At 34.4% G+C, this 18,840-nt stretch overlaps 1 protein-coding gene across 1 annotated transcript; it reads left to right on the top strand.

Annotated features, from left to right (window-relative positions):
- Positions 13,735-16,136, top strand: LOC109841420. Its single transcript, XM_020410389.1, has 5 exons — positions 13,735-14,060; positions 14,519-15,148; positions 15,260-15,540; positions 15,619-15,983; positions 16,083-16,136. Exons 1-5 carry the CDS (start codon positions 13,735-13,737, stop codon positions 16,134-16,136), a joined length of 1,656 nt encoding a protein of 551 aa, XP_020265978.1.

Raw genomic sequence — 18,840 nt, 5'->3', positions numbered from 1 at the left:
ATTGACGAAGTTTCATAAATAATGTATGTACCTTATCTTTGCTAAGGCCCAATAGAGGTACGCTAGGGTGGTGATATAGAAATATGGACTGCAAATAAAGAATACGCAGATGGGAAATGTTTCGATTATTCACCACGTATTAGATGAAGGAGAAAAATTGTGATATGCAGTAGGTCGGATTTGGTTTGAATGCCCCATTTAAATTTAAGGAATCCAAGCTTATGAATATTAGTTTGAATTATGACATGTGCTTCAGGTACTACATGTGAACCAATTAAACTTGCATTATGGTTTCTCACAACAGCTGGTTGTGTTTTTAACAACTACTAATGCAAGGATTAGTTCATAATGCTTAATATAATTTTTAGTCTTGTACTACTGCAAGAGTACAAGGTTACTTGTTGAATTGCATTCAATCGAGGATTTAAAATCCAAAAATGGCTACAGGATATGATCTCCTACTATGTTCATAGCTCCCCCTTGTCCACACATATAAGTAATTTTCTGAATTGTAGCATGTGCTACAAACACAACTCGTAAGCCAACTAGTTTGACATTGTGATTTCTAATCAACAATTGGTTGTGCTTTTCTGCGACTACTAATGTAGATATCAATTCAGAATGCTACGTGAAATTTTTGGTCATGTACTACTGCTGGAGTACAATATTATTTGCGTGGAATAGGGAAAAGAACTTTTCGATTAATTTTGTCACTGTCTGTAATATTCTACTTACAGAGTTTCAGCTGCTAGTTAATGTGGTACAAAGCTGAATGTATTCCAGATTCAGTTTTTCAATTGCGCTTGAGGGAGGACTATAGACTTCCATAGATCAAAGGGATCCTTCAGGGATTGCCCAGAAAAATAAATACTTTTTTAGTGAGGCGTTAATTTTTCACGTCTTAATTGATAGAGAAAATTTAAAGTGTTTGCCTTCTGGGCAAAGATACTTAAAGAATCAATAGATATAATCGTGCAAAAATCACAATTCACTAATCATATATCACAGTAAAAATGAATGTTCGAGGCCAAAGACAAGTAATAATTACTATCATATATCACAGTGCACTAATCATGTGTACATAAACTTGAGAAAGTTACACATTTTGTCTTTTAGGTTTCCACAAAATGTCACTTAGATTTCAACAGATACTAATTAATTAAGCAGATTGTGTGTTTCTTAGTGGGTTTGGATCCAGTGGATCCTAGAAAATGTTAGAAGATTTGCCCAAATAAACCCATGTATTAAATAAGAAATAATAGAATTAATGGCCTATTAAGAGAGAATAAATTGGCTCTTAATGAGATATTATTCAGGAATATTAATGATCATTTCTCTATTTAAATTAATGGGGGAACTATTTTGGATTAATTTAAGGCAGATTTCAAGTGGAGCTGATTAGGCGTAGGATGTCTCTATAGATTGAGTGTTTCTTTGTGAAGAATAACACGCTGCAACAAAAAAGAACCTCTCACTGGATTTGCAAGTGATCTTATAGGATTCAATCAACATCTAACTCGTTGACATGTGTTGCAAAGAATATGACATGTTGTTTTGATCACTTTTATGTGCAGGATGATTTACTTATTATTATTATTATTATTATTATTATTATTATTATTATTATTATTATTATTTTGGGGGAAGGATGAGGGTGAGGGCGGGGGGCCGTTATCCCGAATATGATTTTTGATCAGTCGGACTTACAAACCATGTTATTAGAGCTAGAAATATGGTTTATATTTTTGTAACAACCGTGTTTTTAATTTTGCTGGTTGGAGCAACCGTGATGCTCCAACTTTTTTCTAAAATAAGTAAATAAATAATAAAGTCTCTCTAATAATATAGGAGATGTACATAATTCATATTCACTTATGACCACTAATAAAATATTTCTTTAGGAAAAACTTAGAAAAGATTTGAGTATAAATAAATGAAAATTATTGGATTTGGGTACATTAATCACGGTTCATCTTCTAAACCTCACGCACATGCACATGGACACAGGGGAGGATCTACATACAGTCCAGGGGGGGCCACGGCCCCCCAAAAATTTGGAAAAAAAAATTAGGGTGCTCTATTCCTCAAGCCCCCTCAAAATTTTGGGGGTGGGGGGTGGGGGGAATTAGGGTGCTCTATTCCTAATTTGGGGAAAAAAATTAGTTTGTGAATATTAATTATTTGAGGGGTTTTATGTATATATTAATAGTAAATACATTACCATGAGCAGCAACAAGATTAATAAAGGGGGTTTCATTGAAATTGGAAATTTATGAAGAGGTATTTAGCGAATGGTTATTCTTAAGGGGGTTTATTAATAAATGGGGTTATTCTTAAGGGATTAATAAAGGGGGTTTCATTGAAATAGGAAAAGATAATGTATCTTCACTCCATCGTAATGCTGAAGAGGCATGTGAGGATTTGATGAACCAACCGCAACATATATCAAGGCGATTCGACAACTTCAATACTGAACAAGTTGCAACAAATCGTCTTCGGTTAAGAGTTCACATACTTGTGGTGCGATTGCTTGCACTCCAAGGGATTCCGTTTAGAGGCCACGATGAGAAATCTAGTTCGTCCAATCGTGGCAATTTTCTTGAATTTTTAGATGTGCTGGCCATGGAGAATGATGAATTTTCAAAGGCAATTGCGAAAGCTCCCAAAAATGCCAAATATACAAGTCATGATATTCAAAAACAAATACTTCATGTGTTTTCAGTGAGATTGAAAAATGCAATTCGTGAAGAAATTGGAGTTGCCAAGTATTGCATTATTGTTGATGAAGCCTGTGATGAGTCAAAAAAAAAGAGCAAATATCTATTGTGTTGTGGTTTGTGGACACTAATGGATTCATTCAAGAAAAGAGCATTATTGTCAAGTTTTATGCACAAGATTTTACAAGTGAAGAAAAAGAGAGTTTGAAGATGCAACTGAAACATTATGAGCATAATGTAGCCAAAGGGTCAGACTTCAAAACTCTTTCAACCATTTCTGAGTTGTGTCAATGGTTGGTAAAGACTAATAAATCTGCTACATACGACCTCATTTTTAGAGTGATCGTACTTGTGCTTACTCTTCCAGTTTCTACTGCTACTGCAGAACGATCATTCTCAGCTATGAATATCGTCAAAACTAGGTTTCGAAGCAAAATGGAGGATGCTTTCCTCTCCGACGTATTAATGGTGTTTATTGAAAGAGAAATTGCTAAAAGTCTGAGCATTGATGCTATCATTGAAGACTTTAAAAATTTTAAGGAACGTCGAATTCCTTTTAGTTAAAGAAATATTAGTTATAAAAAAATAGATGATGCTTATTTGACTATTTTTTATATAATATTTGTCTTCCTCTTTTGAAATATTTTGGAGATATTGATGTTGGCTATTCTACTCGTTTTATTTGGGTTGTGGTATATCTCTTGTGAATAAAATTACATTAAGAAATTTTTTTATCTATCTTTTGTACGCGGCCCCCCCAGAACTAAAATCCTGGATCCGCCCCTGCATGGACATATATATGATTTTTATGAATTTTAGAATTTGCAAATGATAATGAACAATTTGTATCATTAATAACATGGACATGAATATGTATTTTCATATACGTAAACATGAATATGTATTTTCATATACGTAAACAATTTCCATATGAATTATCACTTTACTATACACATGAACATACACATATATGAACTAAAAATACATGGAATAGAGCTTATTATTTTGCTAAAAAAAATAAACCAGCTGGAATCTTATACTTATTTGTTGCTTTATGATAAAGTAGATGAAATGTCTTATTCATATGCACTAATGCACATCCCTAAATCCAAAACTTTTCTAACAACGATACAATATATATATGATTATATATCATATAATCTATATATATATATATATACTAATATATATATATATATATGATATTGAAAAATGCGTCATTGCTTGGCTACCAAAAAAGAAAGTTGCTGACTTTGTACGTGAGGCTGCATAATCCCCTCCATCCATTCAACATGGTTGTATATCCTCATGCCACTCAATCAACCCATGTGAATATGGTCCCATTTAATAGAGTGGGAGGGATTTGTTGACCACCTCGACTAGCCAAGTACAAATTTTTGTGTGGTACCAAGCCAACCATATTCCTCTCTCTCTCTCTCTCTCTCTCTCTGCTCTCTTCTCTCTCTTCTATATATATATAGTTATACTATATATATATTATATATATTATACAGTATATATATATAAAAGGGTTTGCAGGAGTGCATGAGCAGACCACATTCAACATGGTGAGGAGTGCCATGAGGATATGCAACCATTTGAATGGGGGGAGGGGATTATACACTTCTCACTACCAAGCATAAACTTTTTTGCTTGGTACCAAACATACCCATTTTTCTATATATGATTATATATATATATATATCATATATATATATATATTATATATTTATATAATATATATAAGTATTAAACAAAAAAATATTTGAACACCATATCTGATCAGTTTATGTTTTCTAAAGAAAATAAAATATAAAATAGGGTGATACTCAACGTGTTGGAGATCCCGTACTTAATCTACATGCTTTATGCTAAATACACACCAAAAGACTGTATGTATAATAATACTAAGCATGTAGAGAACATGAAATACAAACTAGGACCATCCTAATTAAATCTAACATGATCCCTATAATAAAGAGAGCAACCAAGAACTTCGAATGGTTACTTTCGTAGCATGATTCGATGGTAGATCGAACAACCCCTAGCTCGTTCTCCTTGTTGTTGTAAATCTCCTTGTAGTGGATCTCTAAGTCTTCAAATGAGCTTGATAAAATCGGAGTATTCTTGAGACACAAGGCAAGATATCCACCCCGGGGTATTTTAAAGTCCTACTACTTCCTCTTACTCAAATATTGCTAGAGTTTAGTAAGAGGTAGAGCTCTCTTTTATTCTCTTATGGAAAAAACCATTTACCCAATTTTTTATTAACCTCTCCATAAGAGAGAGAGAGAGAGAGAGAGAGAGAGAGAGAGAGCTCATATATATAGAGTGAGATATGTCATGACTCATCTCATGAGTCATGCCATGAGTCATCTAAATATAATAATTCCTTTCATGAGTCATGCAATGACTCATCTCATGAGTCATGCAAAGAGTCATGAAGAATCAAAACCATGTGCTAAAACCATGTTCCCAAGCCGTACCACATTAATGACTCATCTCATGACTCATTAATCAAGGTATAATGAAGTGTGTATTTTATAAATAAAAATACCACATCAATATAGTGTTTCATAAATATGTTTTTTTGTAATTTTTAATCATTAATTAATAAGTCATCACATGACCAAAAAGTCAATGAGTTGACCAAAAGTTATCTGCTGACTAAAAAGTCAACTTGTTGACTAAAAGTTAACTTTATAGGAAAAATACTGGAATTCATTTCTTAATCACATAACATTTTGATTTTACTGATACATATAACTGTTTATGTGTATCCGGTGAAAATCATATATGTGTATCAATCATATGCATTAACTCTATAAATTATATTTTATAGGATTGAAGTACGCGCTTGGTGTGACTCTAGGGCCCAAATTAAGACCTGGCAATGGATTATATCCACAAGTACAATAGAGGTGTTAACTACACATGAAGACTATCCGGATATAAGTTGTGATAAATATCTGTAAGATGCTTACACAATTTTATCAGGACCACTCAGTGATAATATTGTACAGTCCGATCTCTTCGTCAAACCATATTAAACTATAGAGCCTAGGATATGAAAAACTATTAAACTCTAATAGCTTGATTAGTATTTGTTGATATTAAACTCATAACCTTTAAGATCAAACTGACACTCAGTTTATCTTATTTACCTTGGCCAAGGATTTTTAAGCTATAGTTATATTAAACAATCTTACGACATCAACCCCCTATATTGGGAGAGACGAATCCCATCTGTAATAACCGTGAATTTTTTATACCAGTTAAAATAATTTTTTAAAATATTTAATTATTATTTTTAAAAGAGTATTTATATTTTTCTCGATTTTCTAGAATTTTCTACGATTTAAAAGTCTAAATTTTATATTTATTTAAATGATTTTGATATTTATAAATCAATTTAGTTCAATAAAAACTTTTGAATTAATTTGTTGTGTTATCGATACTATTACGTATCATTTTAAATAATAAGTTGTATTATTGTTACTATTACGTATGATTTTGTGTAATATGTTGTACTATTAATTAAGTATTATTTGTATAATTTGTTATTATTAAAAATTGTTATACATATCATATTAATTAATAGTACAACATATTAATATGTATTAATAATAATAATAGTACAAAATAATAATATGTTGTATTTTTAATTTGTTACTATTTTTAATAATAGTAATTAATATGTTACTATTTTTAATTAATAGTACAACATATTAATATGTATCATATTAATTACGTATTATTTATATAATTTGTTGTATATATTAATTACTATTATTATTGTTACTATTATGTATGATTTTGTGTAATATGTTGTACTATTATTTTGTATAATTTTGTGTAGTATGTTATTATTGCTATTTTTAATCTATTATTATTACTATTTTTTACTATCCCTTTTCAGAATCTAAAAGTAGTTAAGTTGATATTGGTAATAAGTAGTAATAATAACAGATTAAAAATATCCAATTAAAGAATAAAAATTTAAAAAATACATATGACAGATTAAAAATTAATGTTATTGTATAAATTAAGGGAAAGATGTGTCAAGGCCCCAAAAGCAAAAACTTCATGTGACCAGCCCCCTTGTATTTTTCCCCATATGGATAAGCCCCAAATACCTACAGTATTTGTGACGAGGCCCTAAAGTATCACTTTTAAAAAAAAGCCCATGGGAAGTTACGAACTTACCCCTTTGATGGGACTGTACTCGTTTACTGCGCCCCCTTCCTATTCAAGAACCATGCCTCTCTCTCTCATCTCTCTCTCTCTCTCTCTCTCTCTCTAAAACCAAGGACTTTCTGAAGTCTGTCACCCTAACCCTCGCCCTCCTCGCCGTCGTCGCCTCCGCCCAGGGCCCCAAGCCTCCCCTCGAGTTCGCCGCCGCCTCCCCTCCTCTCCTCCGCCCGCCCTCCTCGCCATAGCTCGCCGCTGCTCCCCGCCTCACCCTCGACTACGCCGGAGTTCGTCGCTGCCACTCTCCGCCTTAAGTTCAGCGTTTCCCTCTCCTCCTCTCCTCCACCCGAGCTTGCAGCTGGAGCTCGCCACCCGCCTAGCCCGCGATCGCCGCCGCTCCGATCATGATGGTCTGCAGAGACCACCTGCTCCAACTCCAGTGTATTAGAACTAAATGTCATCAATGCATTTACATCACGAGCAGATTTCAAATTTGATATATGCAGATTTATTAGTTCTATGTTTGTTGGTTTTGGTTCCTTTCACGAGCTTTGAAATGAAAGCTAAGTCATCAATGAATCATTCTGAGTGCTAATATATTATGTTGAAAAGAATTATAAGTTTATTTCAGTCCCCTCTGGGAAGCAAAGTTTCTTTTACTGGTTGAAATATGATCTTTAATGTTTGCCATAGTTTTGCTAGTTGAAATCAAGCTGGCTTACGAATTTTGCCTTCTGTTGTAAGAAGCTGCCAACATCATCCATAAATATTTCTCTTTTTTCCCTTGTCACTGAAATACCACGTTAGTTCTATTTTATACCACGTTAGTTCTAATTTATACCAAGTTAGTTCTAATTTATATCAAGTTAGTTCTATTTTATAACAAGTTAGTTCTAATTTAAACCACATTAGTTCTAATTTATACCAAGTTAGTTCTATTTTATACCAAGTTAGCTCTAATTTTAACCACGTTAGTTCTAATTTATACCACGTTAATTCTAATTTATACCACGTTAATTCTATTTTATAACACGTTAGTTCTAATTTATACCAAGTTAGTTCTAATTTATATCAAGTTAGTTCTATTTTATAACAAGTTAGTTCTAATTTAAACCACATTAGTTCTAATTTATACCAAGTTAGATCTATTTTATACCAAGTTAGCTCTAATTTTAACCACGTTAGTTCTAATACAGTGTTAGTTTTATTCTGTAGAGTGTTAGTTCTATTCTGCACAGTGTTAGTTCCGTTCTGTAGAGTGTTAGTTCTAATCTGCACAGTGTTAGTTCTATTCTGTAGAGTGTTAGTTCTATTCTGCACAGTGTTAGTTCCGTTCTGTAGAGTGTTAGTTCTAATCTGCACAGTGTTAGTTCTATTCTGTAGAGTGTTAGTTCTAATCTGCACAGTGTTAGTTCTATTCTGTAGAGTGTTAGTTCTAATCTGCACAGTGTTAGTTCTATTCTGTAGAGTGTTAGTTCTAATCTGCACAGTGTTAGTTCTATTCTGTAGAGTGTTAGTTCTAATCTGCACAGTGTTAGTTCTATTCTGTAGAGTGTTAGTTCTAATCTGCACAGTGTTAGTTCTATTCTGTAGAGTGTTAGTTCTAATCTGCACAGTGTTAGTTCTATTCTGTAGAGTGTTAGTTCTAATCTGCACAGTATTAGTTCTATTCTGTAGAGTGTTAGTTCTAATCTGCACAGTATTAGTTCTATTCTGTAGAGTGTTAGTTCTAATGTGTACAGTGTTAGTTCTATTCTGTAGCGTGTTATTTCTAATCTGCACAGTGTTAGTTCTATTCTGTAGCGTGTGATGGCTTGTTAGTTCTATTTTATTACACGTTATATCTAATTTATACCACGTTATATCTAATTTATGTTAGTTCTAATTTAAACCACGTTATAAACCTAAGTTATACCATGTTATATCTCATTTATACCAAGTTAGTTCTATTTTATAACAAGTTAGTTCTAAAATTTTAACCAAGTTTGTTCTAATTTATACCAAGTTAATTCTAATTTATACCAAGTTAGTTCTAATTTTAACCACGTTAGTTCTAATTTATACCACGTTAGTTTTATTTTATGTCACGTTAGTTCTATTTTATATCAAGTTAGTTCTAATTTTAACCATGTTAGTTCTAATTTATACCACGTTAGTTCTATTTTATATCACGTTAGTTCTAAATTACACCACGTTAGTTCTATTTTATACTAAGTTAGTTCTATTTTATACCATCTCTATGACTAAAAGCTGGTCATGTAGAGAATTTAAAACAAGCATTTAGTAGGTATCTTTATTATGGCGGACCATCTTATGCCACGTAAGAACACAACATTCGCTTTCATTATATTTTGTGGAGAAGTAATCTTATACAAAATACAAAATACGTAAGAATTGATTTAGAACTAACATGAACTAGTTCAAACAGCTTGTTCTCTAGGAAATGCATGGCTCAGGGACAACAAATGACAAGGCCCCCTATAACACATGAGGTTTATGTGCAATTAACCAAACATTATACAGATTCTTGAAGGGGTTCAACCCCTAAACACTAGTAAATACAATGGCTAATAACATTGAACAAAATGGATCACCTCTCCCTCATCTTATTCCACTTCGTCCAAACAACTCCCCAATCATACCCTCCACGTCCTTCACCTTGTACTTCAACCTCACATTCCCCACTTTACAATAACAACCAAAAGAAGAGCTCAAGAAACAAGAAAACCAGAAATCTCAAAAACACAAAATTTTCAAGAACTCACTCATATCAGATCACCAGAAGAGGAAGACGAAGAATCCTCCTCCAAGAAACCATCATTCGACCACTGCTCAGAGATCTCGACGGCTTCCTTCTCTTCTCATGGTTTCGTCCATCCGTACGAGAGCTAGTCCCCTTCTTTCAGAATCTCCTCGGCCAAACCCAGTCTCCCGCCTGAAATCAGCTCCTCCCTCGTCAAAAACGCACTCGGGTTCTCAGATTTCTCCATGAAATCGTAGATATCAAGCTCCAATCTACTGACGCCAGTATCCTTACGTTTCTTAGCGGAAATCCTCGTGGAAGAAAACAAGCGGAGACAGGGGAAGGGTTTCGACGACGGCAGAGCAGGAAAGAACGAAGAGAAGAGGCTAGCGGAGCTCCGGCGTTAGCTCTACCTCCAGCACATCCGTTGTTGCCTTTTTCTGGTTTTGTTTTCACCATATACCAGAGCTAACATTTTATCAGTCGTGGGCCCGGAGGGACTTAGGGGGCGGCGCCGGGGGCCTGGGCAAAGGTGATGACGGCGAGGAGGGCGAGGGCCCCTTTTATTTTAGAGAGAGGGAGAGAGAGGAGAGAGAGAGAGAGGGAGGGAGAGAGAGAGAGAGAGAAGGATGACGTGACTTTCTATGCTTTTGGGCTATGTCTCGAGAAGAAGGAGAAGGGCAATTTGGGTTTTTTTTAAATACAATCTCTATTTTGTATACTGCTAACGTGTTAGGGCCTTCACACATTTAACATTACTTTTTGGGGCTTATCCACATGGGGGAAAATACAAGGGGGTTGGTCACATGAAGTTTCTGCTTTTGGGGGCTGAACACATTTTTCCCATAAATTAAAGTAATTACATATAATTTTACCTATATGTTAGAGCAGCAAAAATATATAAGTATCATTAATTAATAGAAGACTAAATCACAAAAAACTAATACAAGACTATAATATAATAGCTTAACATTAATTGATTATAATTTATGAGTATCAATCTCTAATGGTAATAATATTTATAGGATAAAAAATTATAAAGATTTATGTATGGAGAACTATTAGAAAATCTAGAGATATCCTTCAAAATAATCAAGCGGTTTTCATTTCAAATAGAATTCGAAACGTCCATGAATCAATTCAATTAACACTAATATAAGTTATATTTATCAAAGAAACACCGACTGAATACCCCTTGAAGAATATATTGAACAACTTTGTTTCAATCAAAGAAATATTCTTCATGGAAGATAAAAAAAATTACTATATCATGACTCTGCGTAAGCAAAAAAAATATAAAATCATCCTTTTTCTTTTTCTTATATAGTATCACGATCCTGCGTGTGACTTTATTTAGGGGTATGACTAATAACGAAGGATCAATTCTTAAAGACACGATCAAGATATAATAACACTATTAGAATTCAAGATTTCTAAATATGAAGGTATTATATTTCATTACTAAAATTCTTATTAAAGGCCACTAAATATAAAATTCACCTTATATCTATCTCAAATTTATAGAGAAGATAAAAATTCTTATTAAAGGCCACTAAATATAAAATTCACCTTATATCTATCTCAAATTTATAGAGAAGATACGCATGTCATCGTAAATTGCGTGAATAATATATATCAATCCAAATATACAACTTACTAAAGAAATAAGAGAATAGTAAGTAAACCAAGCAAACATCCATATAACACCATAAAAAATATTATATTTTAAAGCTAATATGCAACGCTCTTTTAGAATAAGCTGCCAAGACAAAAGCATCTCCATTAAGGTTCTTTGTAAATGCAGGAGAGAATAAAATTACTAATATATACAACCATTATAACATTCGAAAGAGGTATGATCTTAGAAAACCTACTCTAAAATTTATACAATTAAACCTAAGAATAATTTATCAATATACAGACACAATATCGCACCTTTAAGGTAACAATAACTACCATTTATAATAGAGTTGAGTACTAGTTCTATGTTTGCAAATGCTACAACAAGAAAGTAGAAAGAGATGTTAATAATAAGTGTCCAGATGATAAATGTTGAAGAATCGTCGATGATGCAGTACCAAGGTTAAGTGATATCTCTTCTTCATGAAATAAATATATCAAAATTAAATATTAATATTATAATCTAAAGCAAATTGATAATGAAAAATGTAATGTATTTAGTTCAGATCCTCATAAAAAATGATACAGAAAGAGCAAATATAACATTATGACACATCAGAAATTCTTATTGGATGCACAACAGAATAATTCATTGCAGAGAAAAAAGAGGTAGCTCCTAACCTTATTTAAGTAATAAATTAAAAGCATAAAAAAATTATATATATGAAATTAACATTTATTCTTATTGAAATAGAAAAAAATCAAAGTCTGTATTGACAGAAGTTTGTGTTGAACATAAGAAATATATTCAACTTCTTTGTGAATTTAGATAAGAAGACAAAAGATGAATGAGGCAAAGTAAAGATAACATGCTCCAGTCTCATATCACAATCGATGTAGATGATGAAGACACTACTCTAGAATTGCCCATAAAAAAGATAAAGATGAAGAATGATTGATCTCGACTCAATAAAAAATAAAATAGAAGCAACAAAAGATAATGTTTTTATGAATTGTTATAGAATAGTTTTATTTTTTTAATAAAATTAGGAACCTTTAGAACGGATTTTCATAAACTATTTTTAGTGTTTCATACGCATATGTGGATGTTTTTATCATATAAAAGTGTACTAGAGTTAGCATTAATCTTCAGTTTATGATTTTTTTTATCATATAAAAGTGTACTAGAGTTAGCATTAATCTTCAGTTTATGATTTTTTTATTAACTATTTTCTGTCATTTTAGCCCACTTTAAATCAATCATAATCTTCAGTTTATGATTTTTTTATTAACTATTTTCTGTCATTTTAGCCCACTTTAAATCAATCATCTTAGCTTGTTGGTTTTATTACTCATTTTCCTTTTATAATGTTATTTTTTCAAGTGTTTTTACTTTCATAACACTATACTTCCTCAGGTCAAGCTCGGATTCATGCCGATTCAAATGAAATGAAAATTTAAATTAGTTTTAGATTATATTTATCTCCTGACAATTCAACTATCAACATAAAAATTTAAACTGGGTGTAGCCTATTCAAACAAACATCAAATAAATAAATAATCAAAGTGTAATTGAGGAACAAATTTTAGTAAGAAAATAAACTAAAAATACTTAATTAAAGTGAGCAAAAATTATCAAAGAGTAACCGAGGAGCAAATTTTAGTAAGAAAATGAACCAAAAATACATAATCACGGTATTTAACTATGTGCATTGCATGTGCATAAAATCTAGTCCAAAAAAATCACTTTTTTCGGTCAAGTGAGCTTCATTCTCAGAATAAAAGAAATCAATTCATACTAAGAAATATCAGCATAGACACCGTCATCTTTGGTAGACTTAATAAAAATGTTCTCTGACTCAGAAACTTAACAAAAATACGTTGGCCTCGGACAAAAAATTACAAAATATCCTCTCACATTTGAAGGAATTCATAATAATAATAAAAAGGGAAAATTGTGTCCAGGCCCCAAAATGAGGAACTTCATGTGACAAGCCCCCTCGTATTTCGGCCCATGTGTATTAGCCCCAAAAAGTAAAGACTAATGTTTTAAGCCCCCTCCACGTCAGCGTTGTACAAAAGCAGATTGTATTTTTTCAAAAAAGGTGTGTCCAGGCCCCAAAATGAGGAACTTCATGTGACAAGCCCCCTCGTATTTCGGCCCATGTGTATTAGCCCCAAAAAGTAAAGACTAATGTTTTAAGCCCCCTCCACGTCAGCGTTGTACAAAAGCAGATTGTATTTTTTCAAAAAAGGCGATACTGCCCTTCTCCTTCTTCCCCAGACGAGGCGCCGTCCCTTAACAGTAGACACTCCTCTTTAATGCGATAAGATGGAAGAAATGGAGGGAAATTTCCCCCCTTTTTTCCCATCATGAGCTATAACTATTTAGTTATCCATTACTTCTCCTCAGACCAAAATTCTCTCCTTTACTCGCGCCATTAATCTTACCTTCTCTTCAAAATGGCTGAGAAGGACATCATTTGCATTGTCTCTTCGGGGTACAAAGCGGTATTTTTGAAGATTAACTCCTCAACCACCATCCTGGATCTCAAATTTGATGTGGCAGAGAGGTTAGGTATTCCATATGAGTCATTAATTCTGTCATACGAAGATGAAACAGCTGGAAGCTTGAAATTTCCTATTGAGAACGAGGGGGACATGATGTCTATGGTGGAGCATTGCCACAATCTTGGACTGAAAGAGGTTCACATGAAAGCTGATGATTTGCAGAATATACACTGCAATGAGCGAGTCCAACCTTGCAAAGAGCAAGTCCCACAAGACATGTAGGTTAACTGCGAAGTAAACGAACGCTAGTGCTAATCGTCTTCTTTTTGTCTATGTTGAATGTTAAACTGGATTTCAGATGCATTTCAACAATATGTTAGTTGTAATCGTTGACCTGTTAGTTCTAATCAACGTGTTGTTGCTGAACGGGTTTTTGTTAGTTCTAATGGCTATTTTGTTAGTTCTAATCGCTATTTTGTTAGTTCTAATGGCTATTTTGTTAGTTATAATCGCTATTTTGTTAGTTCTACACGATTGCATGCATGTTAGTTCTATTAATACATATAGGGGTTTCTGTTAGTTCTAGTAGCTATTTTGTTACTTCTACACGATTGTATGTTAGTTCTATCACCAGTTCCATATGGGGTAGAGCTACTCTAAAGCATGTTAGACCCCTATCAACACTTTTATTTGTGTAGTTTATGATTAACTATTTTCCTGTTGTTAATATTTGTAGCGCTTCCAGAAGTCTAAACTCGAAAAGTATAGACTGTGGCCCGCCGGAGTTGTCGTCCACAACTGTTGCAGATAAGAATCCCAATGACATTCCTTCAAGAGATAATGTTATGATGATTGATGACATGATTAGCAGATCTGAGAGGATTCCTGCTTGGTGGCACACTGCGTTAACTGGGGAGGGGCAACGTTTTGAAAGTGCGAAGGAGTTAAGATTGGCCTTGCTATACTACTCCATGGCCAAAAAATTCGAATATGAGTTTGTGAAGAATGAACCAAAGCGTATTCGAGTTTTTTGCCGGTTTAAGGTAGCCAAAAATTGCCCATGGATGTTATTTGCCTCTCCGCCGAAAAATGATAATAGACTTGAAATAAAAAGGTTCGTGGACATTCACAACTGTGGACAACATGCCAATAATGCAGGTCAATCTAGAGCCTCTCGTCATTTCATTGCTACCCAATTACAACCCACGTTGAAGGTACGTCCGGATATACGACCTATTGACGTTCAGAAGGAGTTTCTAAGTTCATATGGGATTAGGGTTGAATATAGTAAGATTTGGTGGGGTAAAGAAAGAGCTCAAGAGCGATTATATGGTGATGCTTATGAGTCCTACGATCAATTGAGATGGTAAATCAGAAGATCATATATACACAAGTTGCTGTTGTTTTCATTTATATGACGCTATAAGTCTCATAACTTTATAATGTTGAAACTAACGCTTAATCTTCAATTATCTAGGTATGTAGACGAGGTTAAGAAGACAAATCCGGGAAGCTACATTCATGTTGAACAAGACGAGGGTAGGTTTACAAGGATATTCATCTGCTATGCGGCCTGCATAAATGGTTTTTTACAAGGTTGCAGACCACTTATATTTTTGGATGGAACCTTTCTGAAAGATCGATTCAAAGGTATACTATTAAGCGCCGTGGCATATGATGGCAATCAGGGGATATTTCCATTGGCCTATTGTATCTGCGATCAAGAAAATAATGTTAACTGGAAGTGGTTCCTACAAGGTTAGTTCCAACATTATAATGTTAATTCTATCTCCTTCGTAGTTAACTTTAAGGGCTGTTAACCAATACTCTTTGTAGGTCTGTGGTCCATTCTCTATGAAAGGGCAGATCCATACAACCCTCCACATAAGCTAGTGATAATTTCAGATGCGGATAAAGGGATCAGAGAAGCAGTTAGAGAATTTTTTCCCGATTCTATACACTCTCGCTGTGTGCTGCATCTGGTCGAGAACTTCAGAACAAAGTTGAAGGATTTGGGATTCAAGTCAAAGGATTCTCAGATCTTGGGTAATCTACTGCAATCTGCCTGTTACAAATATACTAGAGCAGAATGGAATGATTATATGGACGACATCAGACTAATTGACGAGCGTGCATACAATATTGTGATGAACTATGCTCCAGAAAACTGGGCCAATGCGTTTTTTCCTGGAGTTAGGCAAGTAATATTTCATTTGATTACCTTACATATAACTAATAGAAGTAGATAGAACTAACACTGTCTATGTTTAGATATGGTCACGTTACATCAAATGTTGCAGAGTCATTCAACAAATGGATTCATGAGGCAAGGCTTCTACGGATACTCCAACTGATAGAGCATATTCGTAAACAGATCATGGTGCGCATGAATGAGCGACGAGTCATGGCTGAAAGTTGGAATCAAGTTCTTTGCCCCAAAGCTGAAATTGCCCTCAAGGAGAACATGGACAATGGACGCCCGTTGGAGGTTCGTCAGTCCCACACAGGCTTATTTGAAGTACAATCCCATAGATCTTGTCAAGTGGATCTAGACAATAAAACATGCACTTGCCGTGGGTGGGATGTAACCCGTGTCCCTTGCAAACATGCATGCGCAAGCATTATGTTTATGAAAAGGGATGTCTACCAATTCTGTGACTGGTTTATGACGGTTGACGCCTTTAAAAGGAGCTACGAGCCTATCATCTACCCTATACCTGACTACGAGAAACGCAGCGTGCCAAGGGATGAGATACAGATCCTACCTCCAATTACAACAAAAAGGAAAGGGAGAAATAAGACCAGGCGAATCAACAACAGAACTGTTTACACCCGGCCAGTTAAATGTTCTCGGTGTCATCTGGAAGGGCATAATCGTAAAACCTGTAATGAAACCATCGCTGACTAAGTGTGATTGAAATGAAACTAGCGATGACTAAGTGTGTTTTGAAATAAAACATGTAATGAAAATAGATCTGTATTGTCCGATTTGCTAGCACACTTCTAAAAATAGATCTAACATGGTACCTATTAGAATTAACAAAACAGACAATAGAACTAACAAGAGCGTTAATAGAACTAACAATAGAACTAACAGAACTAACACACTGAGCATTAGAACTAACACAATAGAACTAACAAAACAGACATTGTACCTAATAGAACTAACAAAATAGTCAATAGAACTAACAAAACAGACAATAGACCTAACAAAACAGTCAATTAGAACTAACACAACAGACAATAGAACTAACAAAACAGTCAATTAGAACTAACAAAACAGACAATAGAACTAACAAAACAGACAATAGACAACAGTCAATTAGAACTAACACAACAGACAAAACAGACATTGTTACCTAATAGAACTAACAAAACAGACAATAGACCTAACAAAACAGACAATAAAGTCTATTAGAACTAACAAAACAGACAATATAGAACTAACAAAACAGACAATAGACCTAACAAAACAGACAATAGAACTAACAAAACAGTCAATTAGAACTAACAAAACAGTCAATTAGAACTAACACAACAGACAAAACAGACATTGTTACCTAATAGAACTAACAAAACAGACAATAACAAAACAGACAATAGAACTAACAAAACAGTCAATAGACAACAGTCAATTAGAACTAACACAACAGACAAAACAGTCAAAACAGTCAATTAGACAATAGAACTAACAAAACAGACAATAGACCTAACAAAACAGTCTATTAGAACTAACAAAACAGACAATAGAACTAACAAAACAGACTATAGACCTAACAAAACAGTCACTTAGAACTAACAAAACAGACAATAGAACTAACAAAATAGACAATAGACCTAACAAAATAGTCTATTAGAACTAACAAAACAGATTTTGTACCTAATAGAACTAACATGCTACATATTAGAACTAGCATGCCACTGTACAGAACCAACACACTGAGCATTAGAACTAACAGAACAGACATAAGTAAGTACAAAGACGATCAGTACTAACCCGAAGAAGGGGTAAAATTAAAACTGTATTTGTTCAGATGAAAAATATAAATAAAACTGGGCTAATGTCTGTTCTGTTAAGCGTTAAACTCGATTGGTGCCGGATCTTCATTTGTTGCTACTTTCGCTAGATCGAAAGCGATCTGAGAAACCCCTTTCACCGTCAGTTGCCTTCCTTTTTCCCCGACCTGACTTATTGCGATGTGAGGATGGAGAGCTTGGAGCCGTGGAACCACTATCCGACCCATTTATGTCTAATGGGCGATTATCATTGGGTATTGGGAGAGCTCTGGGATAATTGGAACCCCCGACTCCTTGACAGTCACTTAGAACTAACAAAACAGACAATAGAACTAACAAAATAGACAATAGACCTAACAAAATAGTCTATTAGAACTAACAAAACAGATTTTGTACCTAATAGAACTAACATGCTACATATTAGAACTAGCATGCCACTGTACAGAACCAACACACCGAGCATTAGAACTAACAGAACAGACATAAGTAAGTACAAAGACGATCAGTACTAACCCGAAGAAGGGGTAAAATTAAAACTGTATTTGTTCAGATGAAAAATATAAATAAAACTGGGCCAATGTCTGTTCTGTTAAGCGTTAAACTCGATTGGTGCCGGATCTTCATTTGTTGCTACTTTCGCTGGATCGAAAGCGATCTGAGAAACCCCTTTCACCGTCAGTTGCCTTCCTTTTTCCCCGACCTGACTTATTGCGATGTGAGGATGGAGAGCTTGGAGCCGTGGAACCACTATCCGCCCCGGCTGGGTCTAATGGGCGATTATCATTGAGTATTGGGAGAGCTCTGGGATAATTGGAACCCCCGACTCCTTGGTTGCGGAGAAACAGCTGCCACTGGTCTCTTTCGACCGTCATGTTTCTCCCGTCCCAAACAACCTCAATTAACTCGGGCGTGGATTCCTGAAGCAATTCCAACTTCTCCCCGCTCTGGACCTGCATCACGGCGTAGCCTTCTTTTATGTTTCCGTCGCCGGGGGAGATGTAACGGAACCTAAGCCTCTTAGGGATTTCAGATAAATTCCTA

Source organism: Asparagus officinalis, chromosome 1, assembly GCF_001876935.1.
Source record: "Asparagus officinalis chromosome 1, Aspof.V1, whole genome shotgun sequence".
In the NCBI taxonomy this organism is placed as follows: Eukaryota; Viridiplantae; Streptophyta; class Magnoliopsida; order Asparagales; family Asparagaceae; genus Asparagus; species Asparagus officinalis.
Note: the sequence above shows the minus strand (reverse complement) of the source record. Positions and strands in the feature narration are given on the sequence as shown.

Coding starts and splice junctions, on each gene's coding strand:
- LOC109841420 (XM_020410389.1), top strand. CDS start 13,735: ATGGCTGAGAAGGACATCATTTGCATTGTCTCTTCGGGGTACAAAGCG. Junction 14,061..14,518: donor GAGCAAGTCCCACAAGACAT/GTAGGTTAACTG, acceptor TAATATTTGTAG/CGCTTCCAGAAGTCTAAACT. Junction 15,541..15,618: donor CTGGAAGTGGTTCCTACAAG/GTTAGTTCCAAC, acceptor TACTCTTTGTAG/GTCTGTGGTCCATTCTCTAT.